Below are 16,649 nucleotides of genomic sequence, written 5' to 3'. Positions count from 1 at the left end.
CTGCAGGTGGCCGTGAGAAAAGTAACTTTTTCTGGGCGAGCGAGCACAAGCACAAAGACAAAAGCAAGTACATACCCTCCCTCTGATAGCAACCGCAAAGGGAATCATGGCCAAGGCACGTACAAAGAAACGCACTCACAAGGCGATTCAAGTAGATGAGAATGTACCGCGATCTATGGTCATTCAGACAAGCGCTGCCACTTCCGGCAAAGCACTCTCACAACTCGTTCGCGATACTCGATTATTGATGGCGCCGCATACAGCAGCACGGCTCAGAGAGCGTAAGAATAACAAGTTGCGTGACTACACAACCATGGCGGGTCCGTTGGGCGTCACACACCTGCTGTTGTTCAGTCAATCGACATCGGGACCGACGTTGCGTGTTGCGCGTACACCGCGTGGTCCGACTTGTTTCTTCAGGGTTCGCGAGTATTCGCTTGCCAAGGATATCAGTAAGATTCTACGAAACCCTAAATCACCGGGCCCAGAGTTTGCGCATGCCCCATTGCTTGTGATGAACAACTTTGCAGTAGGGTCAAGTAAAGAACATCCTGAGGAGGAACTCCTCAGAACGACCTTTGCAAATATGTTCCCAAACTTGAATACAGCGACTGCCAGCTTGGCGAGTATGAAGCGGGTTGTCTTGCTACACCGAACGAGTAATGAGCCTGGGGCTGATATTGAATTGCGACACTATGCCATCAACACGCGTAGTTTGGGTGCGGACAAAAAGTTGCGCAAGATTCGTGCAGGTGAGAAGCGAGTCAAGCGTGATAAAGTGCCTGATCTGAGTAAGCTTGAGGATGTCTCTGACTTCATTCTTGGTGCGGCGAACTATGACTCTGCCTCTGAATCAGAGGTGGATGATGATAGCAAAATTAGCGTGCCAAGCAGAGAGGTGCGCAAAATCAAAGTCAAGCGAGAGGAGGACGAGCCCATTGAGCAGCGTGGTGTCAAATTGGTGGAGCTTGGACCGCGCATGACCTTGTCGCTATACAAAATCACCGCTGGTATCAGTGGCGGACAAGTACTGCATCATCGTGATATTCATTTGACAAAGCAGGAGATTGAAAAGCAGAATAAGCTACATGAGCGACTTGCCAAGGAGAAGCAAGCGAGAAAGGCACAACAAGCTGAGAATTTGAAACGCAAGCGGACAGAGAAGGAGGAGAGTGGCTCAAGATCGAAGCGTGGCAAACTACGAGCGCTGGAAAAGGAGAAGAAGGAAGGCGATGCTGAAGAAGAGGAAGACGCTGAGAGCAGTATGAGCGAAGGAGAGCTCGAGGAAGAAGAATTCGGACTGGATGCTGAGAGCGAAAGCGAGGAGGAGCAAGTGGAGGATGACTTGGACGAGTAGTTCGGCATAGACTTTATCATCCATCTGAACTTGTTCGACCACATTGACCTGACGTGGCATAACCAAGCTTGTAACTGCCTTGACCAACTCATCCAAGAGCCCAATGGCACTGGAGGATGAAGCGAGAGCTGCTCAAGCTATCGATGCAGCTCTGAAAAGATCATTCTATGAGAATCATACCGGTTCAAGTGTTAGAGAAATCAATCAAATCACGCTCGTCATTCTTGCAGCACACGCCCTGTTCTCCGGCTTGAAGACTGCAGGATTCTTGGGAACTGCAGCTGATGAGATGACTTGGGGATTTGTCTGCTATATACTGAATATTGTGCTTGCTGTCACGCTCTACAACGGTCGTGGACACTTCCAGCTCCTCCTGATGTACGGCGGTGGAGCGATGCTTGTTACTCTATGGGCAGGACTCAATGGCTCATCAGCACGACGTGGCAGTCAAGACAAGTCTGCCAAGAAGAGACTAGGTTTTCTAAGCGCCTATCGGGCAATGATGATGCTGCTCACGGTGGTAGCCATCTTCGCCGTGGACACTGCACAATTCCCTCGTCGATACGCAAAAGTCGAGACATGGGGCACATCGCTCATGGATCTTGGCGTTGGCTCATTTGTATTTTCTTCAGGCCTCGTCTCTGCACGTCTGCCACAGTCGTATACCTTCTTGCAAGGTTTCCAACAGACTGGTATCTTGGGATTGATGGGCATCGTTCGAGCACTGTTGGTCAAAGGTAGTGGATATCACGAGCACACCTCCGAGTACGGTGTGCATTGGAACTTCTTCCTCACACTTGCACTGCTCCCGCCTTTGCTGCCTCTCTCTCGTTTGGTCTGGCGGCGCATCCCATCGTTTTTGGTTCAAGGCATTCTTGTGGCAATCCTCTATGAAATGGCATTACAATTGACAGGATTGCAAAATTGGGTCCTGCTGGCACAAAGAGACACACTCATCTCGGCCAACAAAGAAGGTCTAGCCTCTTTTGGAGGCTACATTGCAATCTTCCTTATGGGTCTCGATGCAGGCGCCCTCGTCCTCAAACCGACAGGCCAGAATCGAAAGGCCAGCACAATTTTGCTTCTTACAGCCTTGCTTTTCTGGTTTGCATACAGCTTCATGACCACGTTACCCATCCCAAAGAGTCTCAGGCGCCAAGGAAAGTTTCAGATTGGCGCGACTGGGCCGTGGCAGGCGAGCAGACGGCTTGCGAATGCCCCGTATATCTTTTGGGTCGCAGCCCACAACTATGGCTTCCTACTGGCATTGATGCTGATTGAGCAAGGCTTCACTTGGGTAGGAACCAAGTTCAGCAAGCCGGACAGTGCAAAAGAGCGTCGAAAGCAATTGGTACAGAAGAAGACTGGCAAGGTCGTGGCAGGTGAGAACGGTAAACCAAGCAAAGCGACAACCATCAATGAGTCCTTGCTCTTGAATCTTGTCAATAAGCATTCGCTCAAGGTCTTCCTCTTTGCAAATTTGCTTACGGGAGTTCTTAACCTCAGTCTAGGCACAAAGCTGATGAAGTTGAGTGACATGCAGGGTGTGGGTATTATCCTTGCATATAGCCTCGTCACATGTGCAGCGGCGTTCATTCTCGACAGGGTCAACTTGCCTTTTTGACGTATCATTAGATGCAGTTCCCTCACATGGATGTCACTTTTGCGCTTGCACGACAAGTCGAATGGTCCACTCTTGCTTCACCTCGACTCGCGGCTAGATGGAGCTCCTGGCCAATTCTGATTATCAGACTGTGCGATCTAGTATCGATAAAGTAATGCAGACGAGGCGCACGTAGACAATCTTCTGCGCAAGGACATCAATTTCGTCTGAAAATCTATCAATGATCAAGCTGCCCTTTCTAAATTTTTCATTCAACATACTATGCTCGTGTCAAGCTCAAGCCCAGAGAATCGGATGATGTTTTGCTTCGCCGCCGACCAGTCTTTTGATAAAACTTGCTTTGCTGTGGTGCTTCGGGCTCAACGCGTTTCGCATGTTCGTGTGCTGTCGTATATGTGCCGCCCTGCATCATGACATGCAATGAGGACCCTCCTGGTGTAATCAAGCCAGGCTTTGGCTGTACATGTTGTGAATAGACTGGCATGTCTGGTAATTGCAAACTAGCCCGTCGCTTCGGTCGCGGCTCAGTCGACATCTTCTTCATTGCACTTTTCGGCTGATGATCCGTCGTGCCAGATGTCAATGGTCGTCCGTGATGCCTGTTGTCGTCATAGCTGTAGCCATATGCAGCAAGGCCCACCCCGGAGATATCAAGGCCCCGCTGTTCCTCAAATCGAAGCGCTTCAAAGCCTTCTTTGAGTGTCATTTCAATCAGACAACGCACACGCAAGCACGCCATGGCTGGCCAAGTCGCACGCTCACCTTTTGTGCGCCAATATCGTAAAGCGTCATTCGTAGGACTCATGAGGAGTCTTGAAAAATCGCCCGCTGTAAGTTCAGGCACGAGTGTGAGTTCAGATTGTTGTGTATCGACCGCATCATGGATACTTGGGTTTGCCCAAAGAACAGAAAGTGGAATGAGTCCTGCGTTTGCTAGCTGCTTTGTGCGGTGTGAAAGCTCAAGGGCAAGGACACTGATGATCTTGAGATAGAGACCGCGTCGCGCGTGTCTATGTAAAGGCGATGATAGGAATGGCGCCAGGTATGGCCGAGCTTGTGAGGTGATGAAGTTGTTGACGTTGAAAAGCTCACTGATGCGATTGTAGGGTGTGCCTGTCGTGGCGTGTATGTGGAATTTGGTCTCGTTAAACGGCTGCCAAGGAACGACCCGTCCAGTCTCGTCCTTGCCGAGCAACGAGACTGGTTCAAAAAGGCCCGGAAGAGAATTGCTCGCAAGTGCAGCTGTCCAGATGAGCACATGTGGCGTTGTCAAGTAATTGAGTAATGCTGGCGTTCGACTCTTTGCAGTCGAGCTCACTGTAATGTTGAGCACTCTATTTGTCCTCTGAAAGGCTTCCTCAAAAGTCAGTTCACCAAGATTATCGCGACAGAGCTGGGCGAGGACCTCTGTGTCCAAGAGGTAGCCTTCATGCCAGAAACGCTTGATGCGTCGCAAGAAGGAACCACTTCCGTCGACTCGCGTTTCGTAGGCTGAGAAATCAATGTAGTCCTCATACAGCAGCTTTGGCAGTTGATAATCAGGTGTCATGCATACAATAGCTGCAACCAAAGCCCCGACACCAGTCCCACAAAGCACGCTTGGCAAGATTTCTTGCTCCCAGAGCGCCTTGACGACACCAAGATGAAACATGCCAAAGGTCACGCCGCCTTGTAGGATCAGCGCAGACTGACCATAAGACTGCCGTGTATCGCGAAAGAACTGTAGCTTCTTCTCCGTTGTCAAAATTTCTGAGGTCTGCTGTTGGCGAACATATTCGAGACATTGCATGACCTCGGAGGTGTATTCTTGTATGAGTAGCTTAGTACCGAGGTACGAGCGGTTGTAGAGCTTCTTTTCGCCAATATTAGCCAAGTTCCGTAGCAAGCCAGAGCGAAGCATATACAGCAGTGCCGGCAAGTCATTCTCGCTGCGTGCTCGTCGCAGTTTTGTGATGCGACTAGTAATGACTCGGTGATCGTACTTGCGACTGATTGGATTGCGCCGCCATACATCGTTGCCGACTTCGTAGTCTAGCCTCTCCGCTACGTCTTCATACTGTGCAAAGTTGGGTGCCCGGTCGAGCGCTTGCTTCAGGTATGCTCGAGGCCGGATCGTTCGAAACAACTTGCGCTTGTAGTGGTGGAACACATCAGCGAGTAGGATTACTACTTGCGACAGAAGCGCTAGAACCTCCATCCGCAGTGCAAGCCTTGCAGCCGTTCAAGCTTGAGCTCAAAGCGGCTCTTGTGTAGTGTGTAGATGTTGAGTAGATCTGGCACATGTCAAACTCTCCCCGCGATCGACTTCCGGCGACAACGAACCCATTGCACCTACAGCGATTCTTACAGAGCTTCGAACGAGTGTTCTATCTTCTACAAAAGAGTCTGCGGACCTGATAGTGGCTCAAGCTTTCGACAACTGGCTCGTTCACTCAGCCAGTGGGTCTCGAGAATCGCAGCACGTCCATAATGCTTTGGAACAGTGTCATGTCCACGGGACGTCTCGGCCTCCCTTGGATTCCACCAAAGACGAGACCCACAATGTTCCACTTCCACATCACAGCTGCCCCCGAATCACTTCTCTCCGTAAATGTCGACTGAAGTTCCTCACTGCAGATAGCAAATGCCCAGAAAGTTTCGGCTTGGCCGAACGGCTTTATCATCGAGGCCACAAACCTGTAGCCATTGACAGCTGCCGAGGTAGAAACAGTGCTTCTACCTGATCTGGTAACAGACTGCGTCCTTTTGAGTAGCGCGGGATCCATGAACCTGACGCAGTACCTTCCGACCTGCCCGACTGTGTTCATCTCCGTAGAAACGCTCCCCGAGTCGGCAACTTCAATCAACGCACAGTCACTGTGAGTCATCTCTGTGGCCGTGGGAAAGCGCAGATAGCCAGCGCACACCTTTGCCATGAGTCTCTGTGCACGGTACTTGTCAATTTTGGCCTGGTTTGGCAGCGACGTCGCGCGCCAGTCTGGCAGCTCTACGCCGTCCAGCGCGATCTGTGGAGGAACCTTCATGCCGATTTTGGTCCTCAGCTATTGTTTCTTCTAGATCCTTGAAGATTGGCGCCATGTCGCCGTCAGCTGGACAGACGATGTCGCAGGCTTGGTACTCTGAAAGACTCCGCATAAAGGCATCCAGGTCAGCAGGGGCCTTCTGCGCTACATGGAAGCATGTCACGGCGCATACAATTTTGCTCTGCTTGCGCTGGACGTAGTGTCTCGTTGAGGATCTCGATAGAGCCATACTTCTCGTTCCAAAAAACCTACCAGGCTTTCCGGCTGCGGTGTGATGACCAAAATGACTGGACGGCTTTAGATTCCACGAGTTCAAAGGCGTAAGTGATGCGCTGCGCGAGTTCTAGCTTGCGAAACAAAGGTACGATGGTTGATGCAATAGCATCTTCAGCCTGAGCAAAGGCATCATGTGCGCAGAACGACTTCGAGGAATGGAAATCATTCGGGGAATGTACTGATGGGAGATTGAGGTACCGATGAAGTCGGTAGTGAGGAGGGACAGGGGACAAGAACTGAGTGTGAATCGAAACAGGCGTCTGCAACGGCAGTACTGGGCCTCTTCCAGCTTGCAGATTGTAAAGAGCTGCACCGTTTGCCCGAGATAGCTGGCGCCGTCTGAGGACGCGAGATCTTCTGCGAATTCAACTGAATGAACGAGATCTTGTGCGCTAGCAGATGGATGGAATAGAAAGTAGACGTGTAGAGGCAGACGCCTGTATTGCTTCACGCTCAGCTCCTGTGCGATCTCCCTCCTCGCTACCAAGTTCGTCGACTCCTCGATCGCCAATCAGCACATGGCCGCCCGTCGAGATCATTCTGCGCACCCTTGAACGCAATGAAGCCTTTAATCAGGCGGAATTGGCAATCACTTCAACGATCTTGCCTATCTTGCGGCAGCTTGGATCGGAGGAGCAGATGACCTATGCCGTTGGACTCGTGGAGTTTAAAGGCCATCCAGCCATTCTGCTCACCTCCTCGCAGCCAGAGCGCCTTGTCGGCCAGTTGGATGAGACGTATGGCTCCATTGAAGTAAAGGTCCTCAGAGGTTCCGTATCAAGTCATGCTAGTGCTCATGAAGATACTGCGGAGAGAAGCTTGCACCGCAAGATGGGTGCCAGTCTATCTCCTGCAGGCTCGCATTCCGCTGGCACCTTGAGTCCGTACGTCCAACGTAAGCAGAGCAAGGTCGTTTGCGCCTTGACATGCTGCCACGTAGCGCACGAGGCTCCTGCCGACTTGGGTACGATCACGCGCAAACCTGCAGAGTTCGTGAATGCGACATCGTCTGTCCAGCTGAAGGCGACATGGCGCCAATCATCAAGGCTTTAGAAGCAAGGATAGCTGATGACCGATATTGGCATGCGATCTTCTCCACAGATCCCGCTGGACAGCGTAGAGCTGCCGATCGGGCGCAAGATATCGCCGAGAATGAAGCCAGGATTGCCAAGTATGGTAGGCAGAGACTGATGGGAAAGGTGTGCGCTGGCCATCTGCGCTTTCCCACGGACACGGAAATGACGTACAGTGACTGTGCGTTGATTGAGGTTGCTGATCCGGGGAGCGTTTCGAGGGCGTTGAATGCAGTCGGGCAAGATTCCTGCGACAGCTTCATGGATCCAGCGCTTCTCGAAAGGACGCAGCGTGTTACCAAATTTGCAGAAGCACTGGCCCTACCTCGGCAACTGTCAATGGCTACAGGTTTGCGGCTTCAATGGAAACGCCGTTCGGCCTCGCTGAAAGTTTCTGGGCATTCGCTGCCTGGAGTGAGGAACGTCATTCAGCGTTCACGGAGAAGGGCGACTCAGGGGCAGCCGTGGTGTGGGAGCGGAACAGGCGAGACACGAAGAAGCACTGCGGCTGGGTAACGAGAGAGAAATTTGCTACCTGTCTTCTTAAAATTGGTGCCCTTGGCGTTATGGTGGCACTCTTGTACGGAGTGGCCATTGTCCTCGCAGAACAAACCATTCATGTGCCTCCACCCCTTGCCTTCAACCTCGACAGGTGTCTGGTATGTGCGTTGGACCACGTTGGCGTGCACAGGCCTGGACCCGATGATGAGCGCCGTTGCCACCGCGTTCGACTCAAATACCTGAAGAATGACCACATGTCAGGGAAGACCTTGGCCTTGGCAGAGTGGTAGAACGAGACACTCATCTCCGTCTTTGGGAGTGCCCGGAAGAAATGCTGCTGCATTCCTTGTGTGTCTTTGTCCATATCGCGACCGCTTTGTCGTGCTTCATCGAAAATCTCTTGCATAGAGACAATCAACTTCTTGATGTCGGCCACCGACCAACTTGCGCATTGCAATTGATGTAATCTTGCATCTAGCTTGGCGCGAAGGGTAGCAGCCTCCGGAGCGTAGTGCGTTCGTACTTGCTCCAAGCAAGCGTACACCGTCTCGGTGGTGCCAGCACCGTAGGCAGATGCTGCCAGTTGTGTGATGGTCGAGTGCCATCGTGTGTGCAGGCTGACCAGAACTGCACATTGCCATAAGCCGCCAAAAGTTCAGTCGTTGTTGTTACCGGCAGTAGCACAAACGGAGACGTGCCAGAGTTCTTGATGGCAAAAATCGCCTGCTTGATGAGACGGCAGGAGAAATCAAGAGCTTCCCGCCAAAAGGCATTTTTAAGGTTTCCACCGATCAGAGCAGCGACAGTCTTGTCCTGCAATGTCTGATTGAAGCGTTCAACCGTCCCATTTTGCTGGGGCGTAAACGGCGCCGAGAACGTGTGCACAATGCCAAGCGAGTCTGTCCAGTCTCTGAAAGCGTCACCAGTGAGTTCACCACCGTGGTCCGAGCGAAAGCTGAGTACTTTGTGGTTCGACTGGTTGGTGACTAGTGCATGCCACTTCTTTACCTGGTCGAGTGTATCACTTTTCTTCACAAGTGAATACCACCAGGTGTATCCAGAGAAATCATCAACGACCACTAATACGTTCGGAGTATGACCATCAGGGTCCTTGCGGTTCATGAGGTCCATATGCACTAGTGCAAGAGGCTCAATGCGCTTGTCACTGCCAGGATGCTTCGACGGATGAGATGGCTTGCGATACTTGGCGATAGCACAAGTCTTGCAGTCAAGAACAGCTTGCTTGAATTGCTTCAAGGCATTGGCCGAAATAGTGAGCTTGTCTTGTTTTGCTAGCTGAAGCATTGACTGATAGGATGCATGGCAAAGTGATTCATGCGCCTTGAGTACGCTGGCAGAGGTGGCAGCAAGTGCAAGGGACAGACGTGAATTACTTGCTGAGCGCAAGACGAAAAGATTCTCGTTTATTGGAGCATGAATCTCCCAGTCCTGACTGATGAGGCGCATGACGGGCTCATCCCTGTTGCTGAGTACGCTAACAAAGTGCTTCTTGAGCGCACCCATGGAAACAATATTACGCGCCCACGGTGCATAGAAGACCTTACCCAAGCATAGAACTTGATCCTTTCCGTGACTATCAAGGACTGTCATTTTAAGGTTGCCATAGCTCTCAGTGTATCCAACAGAGCTGTCAGCGAATTTGACTTCCGCAACGCATTTAACAAGGTCCTGCAGGAGCGATTTTGAAGGCGTGAAATGCTCACACGCACCAGAGTCAATGATGAAGTCTTCACAAGAAGCATCATTCGTGGAGCTGCATGTCTTCATAGCCTCACTTTGAAAGAGATTGATGACTTTGGAGCACAACAAGGCGGTCGCGATATGGACAAAGACACACAAGGAATGCAGCAGCATTTCTTCCAGGCACTCCCAAAGACGGAGATGAGTGTCTCGTTCTACCACTCTGCCAAGGCCAAGGTTTTCCCTGACATGTGGTCATTCTTCAGGTATGTTGAGTCGAACGCGGTGGCAACGGCGCTCATTATCGGGTCCAGGCCTGTGCACGCCAACGTGGTCCAACGCACATACCAGACACCTGTCGAGGTTGAAGGCAAGGGGTGGAGGCACATGAATGGTTTGTTCTGCGAGGACAATGGCCACTCCGTACAAGAGTGCCACCATAACGCCAAGGGCACCAATTTTAAGAAGACAGGTAGCAAATTTCTCTCTCGTTACCCAGCCGCAGTGCTTCCTCGTGTCTCGCCTGTCGAATCTCTTGGCTCATGCTCCAAAGTCATCAATCTCATTCAAAGGAAGTAAGCCTGTTCAGCATCGAAAGGTCCGCCATTTGGCTGTGCGGTGATCATTACCAACAAAAACCCAGAAAAGTGGGGTGCTCGCGGCACTCCGGATGTTTTCCTTGGATATGACGCTGATGGACCAAACTTACGCATTTGAGATAGTCCAAGATTCGTGTCGTACCTGGCGCAAAGTTTTCCATTGACGAGTTCCCTGGCATTGTTGGCTCACCTGACCCATTATCCTCTGCAGTTCCTGAATTTCTGCAGGACGTCACCAATGATGAGGGCCATGAGGTCTTTCCTGCGCCACTCCTTGGATCACCTTTGCCAGTGGTCTCTTCTCCAAGTCCAGGTTACGTCGCTGGCAGTCCTCCGGAGGAAGTCTTTGTTGCCGAGGACGCGAGCATCTCGCATGCAGCACGCCAAACCGCTTGGTATCCTGAGACTGCTCGTGCATCACCGCCTCTTATCGAAGCGCCTTCTCCGGTGACTCATTCAAGACCTCAGTCCACATACTCCTCGCCGGTACCAGAAGTCATGCAACCGGTGGTTCAGCCGTGGAGCATATTTGACACGGTGGATTGTGACTCGTTGATCGAGCCACTACTGCCAGAGGTCGCTGATTCCGAGGTGCTTGAGGCGATTGATGCTGCAGAGCCCATCGATCTTCTAGCTGATACAAGTGTTGATGCTTCTTTCCAGTCTGCTGCGGTCTGGGACTCTGATTGGGACGAAATTTCAATTTCTTCCGACGTCAACAACCAGGATGCAGGCAACGTACTCTCTCCGCACGATGATGAGGTGACGGACGACGATTTGAGTGTCGAGGATGTGGTTCTGGATGTGAGAGAAACGGTCATGGGTCCACCTGCTTCTGCTGCTGCTCCACGCATTACTCGCTCAAGTAAGTCAACACTTGGCGGGCAAATTGCATCTGACCGAGGCGGAGTTCGTGTGGAACCTCAGTCGCATCAGCGCATGGAGTCTATGCTCTCGAGTATGCCGCCTGAGCCAATGCGTCTGTTCTTAGCAGAGGTGGTCTTCAGACACTGCGTTGACGGGGATGACGATGCAGTTAACCACTTCAACGACAACATCTCAGTAGTTCTCTATCTATCGTGGGCTTCGTCTTTGGTGGGATAGAAGGCGAGGTCGAGACGTCCCGTGGACAGAGGTTTGTGGACATCACACTATTCCAGAGCATTCTGGACATCGCTGCAATCTTCGATATCGAACCACTCTTTAGTAGGTGATGGAAGAGGCCCAGCACTGCCGTTGCAGATGCCTGTATTGCTGCACGCACAGCTCCTGTCCCCTACGTCGTGCTGATGAGCCATCGATTGCTGCCCAGGAAGTAACAAGCATCGCTCCATCGCCGTATATCAGGAGGAGTCGGAAGTGTCCATGACCGTTGTAGAGCGTGACAGCAACATAACATTGAGTATATAGCAGACAAATTCCCAAGCTATCTCATCGGCTGCACTTTCCAAGAATCCTGCAGTCTTCAAGCTGGAGAACAGGGCGTGTGCTGCAAGAATGACGAGCGTGATTTGATTGATCTCTTTGACACTTGAACCGGTGTGATTCTCATAGAAAGATCTTTTAAGAGCTGCATCGATAGCTTGAGCAGCTCTCGCTTCATCCTCCAGTGCCATTGAGCTCTTGGATGAGTTGGTCAATGGAGTTACAAGCTTGGTTGTGCCAAGTCAGGTCAACGAGTTCAGATGGATGATGAAGTCTATGCAGCCTACTTCTCCAAGTCATCCTCCACTTGCTCCTCCTCGCTTTCGCTTTCAGCATCCAGCCAGAATTCTTCTTCTTCGAGCTCTCCTTCGCTCATGCTGCTCTCAGCATCTTCCTCTTCTTCAGCATCGCCTTCCTTCTTCTCCTTTTCCAGCGCTCGCAGTTTGCCACGCTTCGATCTTGAGCCACTCTCCTCCTTCTCTGTCCGCTTGCGTTTCAAATTCTCAGCCTGCTGTGCCTTTCTCGCTTGCTTCTAATTGGCAAGTCGCTCGTGTCCTTCACAATTAGCTTTTCGATACCATGTTGTCCAATAGGCTCCTCCTCTCTTCTCGCTTGTCTCTGATTTTGCACACCCTTCTGCAGGCCAAGCAATGGCTGGACTTGTCGACAAGTGGCTCGTCAACTAAAGAGTGGTTCGATATCAAGGATTGCAGCGATGTCCAGAATGCTCTGGAATAGTGTGATGTCCACAAACCTCTGTCCACGAGACGTCTCGACCTCGCCTTCTATCCCACCAAAGACAAGGCCCACGATATTCCGCTCCCACACCACGGCTGCCCCTGAGTCGCCCTTCTCCGTGAACGCTGAATGGCGCTCCTCACTCCAGGCAGCGAATGCCCAGAAACTTTCAGCGAGGCCGAACGGCGTTTCCATTGAAGCCGCAAACCTGTAGCCATTGACAGTTGCCGAGGTAGAGCCAGTGCTTCTGCCAAACTTGGTAACACGCTGCGTCCTTTCGAGAAGCGCGGGATCCATGAACCTGTTGCAGAAGTCTTCGTCTTGCCCGACTGTATCGAACACCGTAGAAACGCTCCCCGGATCAGCAACTTCAATCAACGCACAGTCACTGTACGTCATCTCCGTGGCCGTGGGAAAGCGCAGATGGCCAGCGCACACCTTTCCCATGACTCTCTGCGCACGGTACTTGTCAATCTTGGCCTGGTTGACCGCGATGGCGCGCGCCAGATCGGCAGCTCTACGCTGTCCAGCGGGATCCGCGGAGTGAGTCTCAAGCCAACATTGGTCATCAGCTATCCTTTCTTCTAATTCTTTGTGGATTGTCGCCATGTCGCCTTCAGCTGGACAGACGATGTCGCAGGCATCGAACTCTGCAGGATTGCGCGTGATCGTGCCCAAGTCGGCAGGAGCCTCTTGCGCTACGTGGTAGCATGTCAGGGCGCATATAACCTTGCTCTGCTTGCGTTGAACGTAGGGACCCAAGGTGCCAGCGGAATGCGAGCCTGCAGGAGATAGACTGGCACCCATCTTGCGGTGCAAGCTTCTCTCCGCAGTCTCTATATGAGCACTAGCATGACTTGATACGGAACCTCTGAGGACCTGCACGTCAACGGAGCCATACGTCTCATCCAAAAGGCCTACAAGGCGCTCTGGCTGCGGTGTGATGACCAGGATGGCTGGACGGCCTTTGAACTCCACGAGTCCAACGGCATAAGTAGTCCGCTCCTCCGAACCTAGCTTGCGCAAGACAGGCAAGATGCTTGAAGTGATTGCCAGTTCCGCCTGATCAAAGGCTTCATTGCGTTCAAGTGTGCGTAGAATGATCTCGACGGGCGGGAATGTGCTGACTGGTGACCGAGGGGCCGATGAAGTCGGTAGCGAGAGGGGACAGGAGCTGAGCGTGCAGAAATACAGGCGTCTACAGCGGCAGTACTGGATCTCTGCTGGTTTGCAGATTGTACAGAGCTGTTCCGTTTGCTCGAGATAGTTGGCGCAGTCTCAGGACGCGAAATCGTTTGCATGGTTGGTCGGGTCCTATCGCTAGCTCGCAAGACGCGTGGTAGAGAGGGTAGACAAGCGTTGTGTTGTATACAAGAGAAGTCGACCATGAGTTGTTTCATGAGATCCTCCAGGGGTGACTCATGATGACTTTTTCCAGTGCTACGCACCCAACGCTGCCTATAAGATCTGGAAAGGGCGTCGAAGGACTTCGTACAAGGCAAATCATGTTTATCCCCATCAAACTCACGTTCTCTGGGTTCTTCGGCGCAAAGCTCCTTCAGTATACGTCGTGTATTGTCCTTAACGGCGCGACAGGTGCTGCTTGTATGGTCTTAGATACATGGGTCGGGACGGGCATTCTGCGTAGAACGGGTCATGCAGGCTACGGGCCTCTAGAGGCGCATCAATACGCTAATGCCGCACTGATAGGCATTCCTGCTGGAGTTGCCTGGTACTATGCAACCCAGGTTGTCGAAGCTGTGATCCCGGAACTTGGCGAGAAGCCGACGACGCAGACAGGACGTTTGCTCAAGTCTTTGACGCAGTGTGTTCTGAGTACAGGCCTAGCCACACTGGTTGGCTTTGTGGCGGCGAGAGCAGCTGAGCATCGCGGTGATGACCACTATCTTGCGGCAAGTCATGGCGCAGCTGCCTCGGCGACGGGTGAGGTGGTCGTGGCGGCTATCTGGCTGGTTGTTCTATACGTTATCGTTGGCTGCTGCGCATGCTGCATCACATCAGCTCAACCTGACCGCCGCGAAGCTTTCAGTATGGTCTAGTCAGATCGCCTCGGGCGTAGCTGTGACCTACACGTTCCGAGTAACGTCCAACGATGTGAGCTGCGACCTCACGACTTGGAGCATCGATCAGATGACACGTAATCAAGTACGTGCTGTCACTGCTCTGCTGGCCACTCCTTTGTATACTCTCTGCTTCCCTTTTCCATACTTCAAGCTCTTCTGCAATCATGACTCACGCCTCAAACAAAGATGCAGCTGCTTGAATGGTAACAGTGAAGCAAGAATCCTTCGGCCTTACAATGATGCTGCTTGGCCCTGGTCTGCGGAGCGACGATGTACGCAATGCTCAGGTTTCGTTGAATGCAACACAACATAGATGATCACTTATGAGCTGCACAATACTGACCAACTTGATGCTTCTGTGCCTTTGTACCTACGCTTCCAAACTATTCACTGACCCGTAATCACTATTGGAGAAACCTTCCAGTAGTCCTCGCTCTGCACCAGGCATGTCCGCTTGATCCTCTACATCGCGCGACAAGTGACCATAGAAGGAGATGAAGCCAACTGAAAGTCCATGAACCATGATAGATCCGAAGACAACAAAGGACACAACTGGATTCACCAATTGGATGGCTTCCTTCATTGCATGTCTTTTGCCAGTCTCTTTGAAGTCGGCGCCTAGTTCTCGTGTAATGGAGGCGGCCAGGAAGATAGCGCCAACGCCCATTGGACCCATGTGGCCAACAAAGAGCGCTTCCCTAAGGCTTCTGATCTCTGGTACCCACTTGTAAGCCAGGAGCATACCCGGAATACGCCTGAGAACGAGAATGAGGATGAGCAGCACAACCAGCTTCACAACTGTGAGACCATGGTCGTCAAACTGGTGCCAGGGAATGATGGCACCAAAGTAGAGGAAGAAGCTCGAATTGAGAACAAGGTCGATGACCGTAGGCAAGTGAGATTGCTCCGTGTGCTTCTTGAAGAATCCATCAAAGGAGAAGCCAATGCCTGCACCGAAAGCACAGAGAAAATCGTCCATGCCGAGCATCGTGCCTGCTCCAGTTGAGAAAAGAGCGAGCAGCAATGAGTAACTGAGAAATGCTTCCGGGCGCATCAATTCTCGCTCAAGGCAATAGCGAAGGAGCCTATTACTGCTCAAGCCAATGACGCCACCTACAAGCAGGCCAAGTCCGCACTTGTAGAGAATTGTGACGAGAATCCATTCTTTGACCGCTTGACCCGCTGTCGCCTTCAGGAGCAACAGGGCTGGTAAGTACAGAAATGGATAAGAAACACCATCATTCGCGCCGCTTTCTGCACCAAGCAAGTCCTTGATGTGCTGTGGTACGCGTTTGCTGAAATGCGAGTTGCCAAGCACTGAAGCGGCTAAGACTGGATCTGTTGGTGCAAGACACGCGCCAATGATAAACGCCGTCTCGAATGTTGTGCCGAGCACGAAGTAGACCAAGAGCGCCGTCGTAGCATAAGAACACAGCATGACAGGCCCGAGCATCATGAAGAGGCTCTTGTAGTTTCGCCCAAACCAATGATTTGGAAGCTCGATACCGACATTGAACACTTGTAAGCCAACAACAATCCGCGCAAGCTCCTCACTCAAGTCATCGACATCAAACCAGTGCTTTGGGTCAATTGCATGCAGGCATCGAGGCCCTGTCAAGATACCCCACAGCGTAGCAAGTGGCGGCTCGGCCAAGTGCAATCGATCTCGTATGAAGTTGGAGAAGAGTGCAAATGTAAGCAGAAAGCTGGTCAGTACAATAAAAGCACGATCACTATGATTCCAATTGATCGGGTTCCATCGTATTGACACGCTCATCAACTTGAGCTGTAGGTGTATATAGTCTCGTCATGACGTCTCAAGGAAGTTCACCTGAAGAATAGAGTCAGACTTCAGATGGGAAATTGACAAAGCGGGGGACTCTCCATGTCGCTGCACTCTGCTGCAGAATGAAACCGTACAATGGGTTCTCGCAAATAGACCCATAGTCATTTTTGTACATCTTTGAACTTCTAATGTCTCAAATTACTGGACCTGCCTGATAACGTACTATACATTCTCAGAAGCCCTCCAAAGCATCCCAGGAATCTTTTCTATAACCTTATCACCATCTTGTATCTTCATCAGACAGCCAGTGTCTTTGAAACCTATTTTGTGGTAGACAGGGTATCCAGCTGGCGTTGATTCCAGCCATACAGGCACATCCTCTTGCCTTGCATGCTGGAACGCAACACCAAGCAGTTTCTTGCCCACACCCTTCCCTTGATGGCTTGGATCAATGGTCAAGAT

General features: G+C 51.7%; 10 protein-coding genes across 10 annotated transcripts; 5 read left to right on the top strand and 5 right to left on the bottom strand.

The window, feature by feature from the left end:
• The first annotated feature begins 72 nt into the window (after positions 1–72).
• Positions 73–1,397, top strand: BCR37DRAFT_382215 (Brix domain-containing protein). The gene has a single exon (XM_040869829.1). The coding sequence runs from the start codon at positions 107–109 to the stop codon at positions 1,355–1,357; it is 1,251 nt and encodes a 416-aa protein (XP_040723450.1). The 5' UTR covers positions 73–106; the 3' UTR covers positions 1,358–1,397.
• A 19-nt stretch (positions 1,398–1,416) lies between these two features.
• Positions 1,417–3,111, top strand: BCR37DRAFT_107391 (GWT1-domain-containing protein). Its single transcript, XM_040865896.1, has one exon. It carries the CDS (start codon positions 1,461–1,463, stop codon positions 2,979–2,981), a length of 1,521 nt encoding a protein of 506 aa, XP_040723449.1. The 5' UTR covers positions 1,417–1,460; the 3' UTR covers positions 2,982–3,111.
• Positions 3,112–3,654: 543 nt separating this feature from the next.
• BCR37DRAFT_333424 (acyl transferase/acyl hydrolase/lysophospholipase) lies at positions 3,655–5,172 on the bottom strand (the record flags this gene model as incomplete). Its single annotated transcript, XM_040867098.1, has 1 exon — positions 3,655–5,172. A coding segment is annotated over one exon (1,518 nt), but the record flags the coding sequence as incomplete, so codon positions are not given.
• Positions 5,173–5,413: 241 nt separating this feature from the next.
• Positions 5,414–6,004, bottom strand: BCR37DRAFT_388755 (uncharacterized protein; the record flags this gene model as incomplete). The annotated part of the gene is made up of 1 exon (XM_040870667.1): positions 5,414–6,004. The coding sequence occupies one exon, from the start codon at positions 6,002–6,004 to the stop codon at positions 5,414–5,416; it is 591 nt and encodes a 196-aa protein (XP_040723447.1).
• Positions 6,005–7,111: 1,107 nt separating this feature from the next.
• Positions 7,112–7,361, top strand: BCR37DRAFT_382212 (uncharacterized protein; the record flags this gene model as incomplete). The annotated part of the gene is made up of 1 exon (XM_040869828.1): positions 7,112–7,361. The coding sequence occupies one exon, from the start codon at positions 7,112–7,114 to the stop codon at positions 7,331–7,333; it is 222 nt and encodes a 73-aa protein (XP_040723446.1). The 3' UTR covers positions 7,334–7,361.
• A 444-nt stretch (positions 7,362–7,805) lies between these two features.
• BCR37DRAFT_382209 (uncharacterized protein) lies at positions 7,806–8,627 on the bottom strand (the record flags this gene model as incomplete). The annotated part of the gene is made up of 3 exons (XM_040869827.1): positions 7,806–8,093; positions 8,123–8,481; positions 8,543–8,627. 3 exons carry the CDS (start codon positions 8,625–8,627, stop codon positions 7,806–7,808), a joined length of 732 nt encoding a protein of 243 aa, XP_040723445.1.
• A 1,470-nt stretch (positions 8,628–10,097) lies between these two features.
• On the top strand, positions 10,098–11,258 carry BCR37DRAFT_388752 (uncharacterized protein; the record flags this gene model as incomplete). Its single annotated transcript, XM_040870666.1, has 2 exons — positions 10,098–10,130; positions 10,278–11,258. 2 exons carry the CDS (start codon positions 10,098–10,100, stop codon positions 11,256–11,258), a joined length of 1,014 nt encoding a protein of 337 aa, XP_040723444.1.
• Positions 11,259–11,862: 604 nt separating this feature from the next.
• Positions 11,863–13,124, bottom strand: BCR37DRAFT_388751 (uncharacterized protein; the record flags this gene model as incomplete). Its single annotated transcript, XM_040870665.1, has 3 exons — positions 11,863–12,111; positions 12,212–12,308; positions 12,334–13,124. 3 exons carry the CDS (start codon positions 13,122–13,124, stop codon positions 11,863–11,865), a joined length of 1,137 nt encoding a protein of 378 aa, XP_040723443.1.
• Positions 13,125–13,431: 307 nt separating this feature from the next.
• BCR37DRAFT_107320 (uncharacterized protein) lies at positions 13,432–14,574 on the top strand. The gene has a single exon (XM_040865895.1). It carries the CDS (start codon positions 13,739–13,741, stop codon positions 14,375–14,377), a length of 639 nt encoding a protein of 212 aa, XP_040723442.1. The 5' UTR covers positions 13,432–13,738; the 3' UTR covers positions 14,378–14,574.
• A 165-nt stretch (positions 14,575–14,739) lies between these two features.
• Positions 14,740–16,309, bottom strand: BCR37DRAFT_382203 (Na/H antiporter-like protein). Its single transcript, XM_040869826.1, has one exon. It carries the CDS (start codon positions 16,176–16,178, stop codon positions 14,772–14,774), a length of 1,407 nt encoding a protein of 468 aa, XP_040723441.1. The 5' UTR covers positions 16,179–16,309; the 3' UTR covers positions 14,740–14,771.
• Between the last annotated feature and the right edge of the window lie 340 nt (positions 16,310–16,649).

Source organism: Protomyces lactucae-debilis (assembly GCF_002105105.1).
Source record: "Protomyces lactucae-debilis strain 12-1054 chromosome Unknown BCR37scaffold_17, whole genome shotgun sequence".
NCBI classification, from domain to species: domain Eukaryota; kingdom Fungi; phylum Ascomycota; class Taphrinomycetes; order Taphrinales; family Protomycetaceae; genus Protomyces; species Protomyces lactucae-debilis.
The sequence above is the reverse complement of the archived record's forward strand: the minus strand, read 5'-3'. Positions and strand labels throughout refer to the sequence as shown.

Coding starts and splice junctions, on each gene's coding strand:
- BCR37DRAFT_382215 (XM_040869829.1), top strand. CDS start 107: ATGGCCAAGGCACGTACAAAGAAACGCACTCACAAGGCGATTCAAGTA.
- BCR37DRAFT_107391 (XM_040865896.1), top strand. CDS start 1,461: ATGGCACTGGAGGATGAAGCGAGAGCTGCTCAAGCTATCGATGCAGCT.
- BCR37DRAFT_107320 (XM_040865895.1), top strand. CDS start 13,739: ATGATGACTTTTTCCAGTGCTACGCACCCAACGCTGCCTATAAGATCT.
- BCR37DRAFT_382203 (XM_040869826.1), bottom strand. CDS start 16,178: ATGAGCGTGTCAATACGATGGAACCCGATCAATTGGAATCATAGTGAT.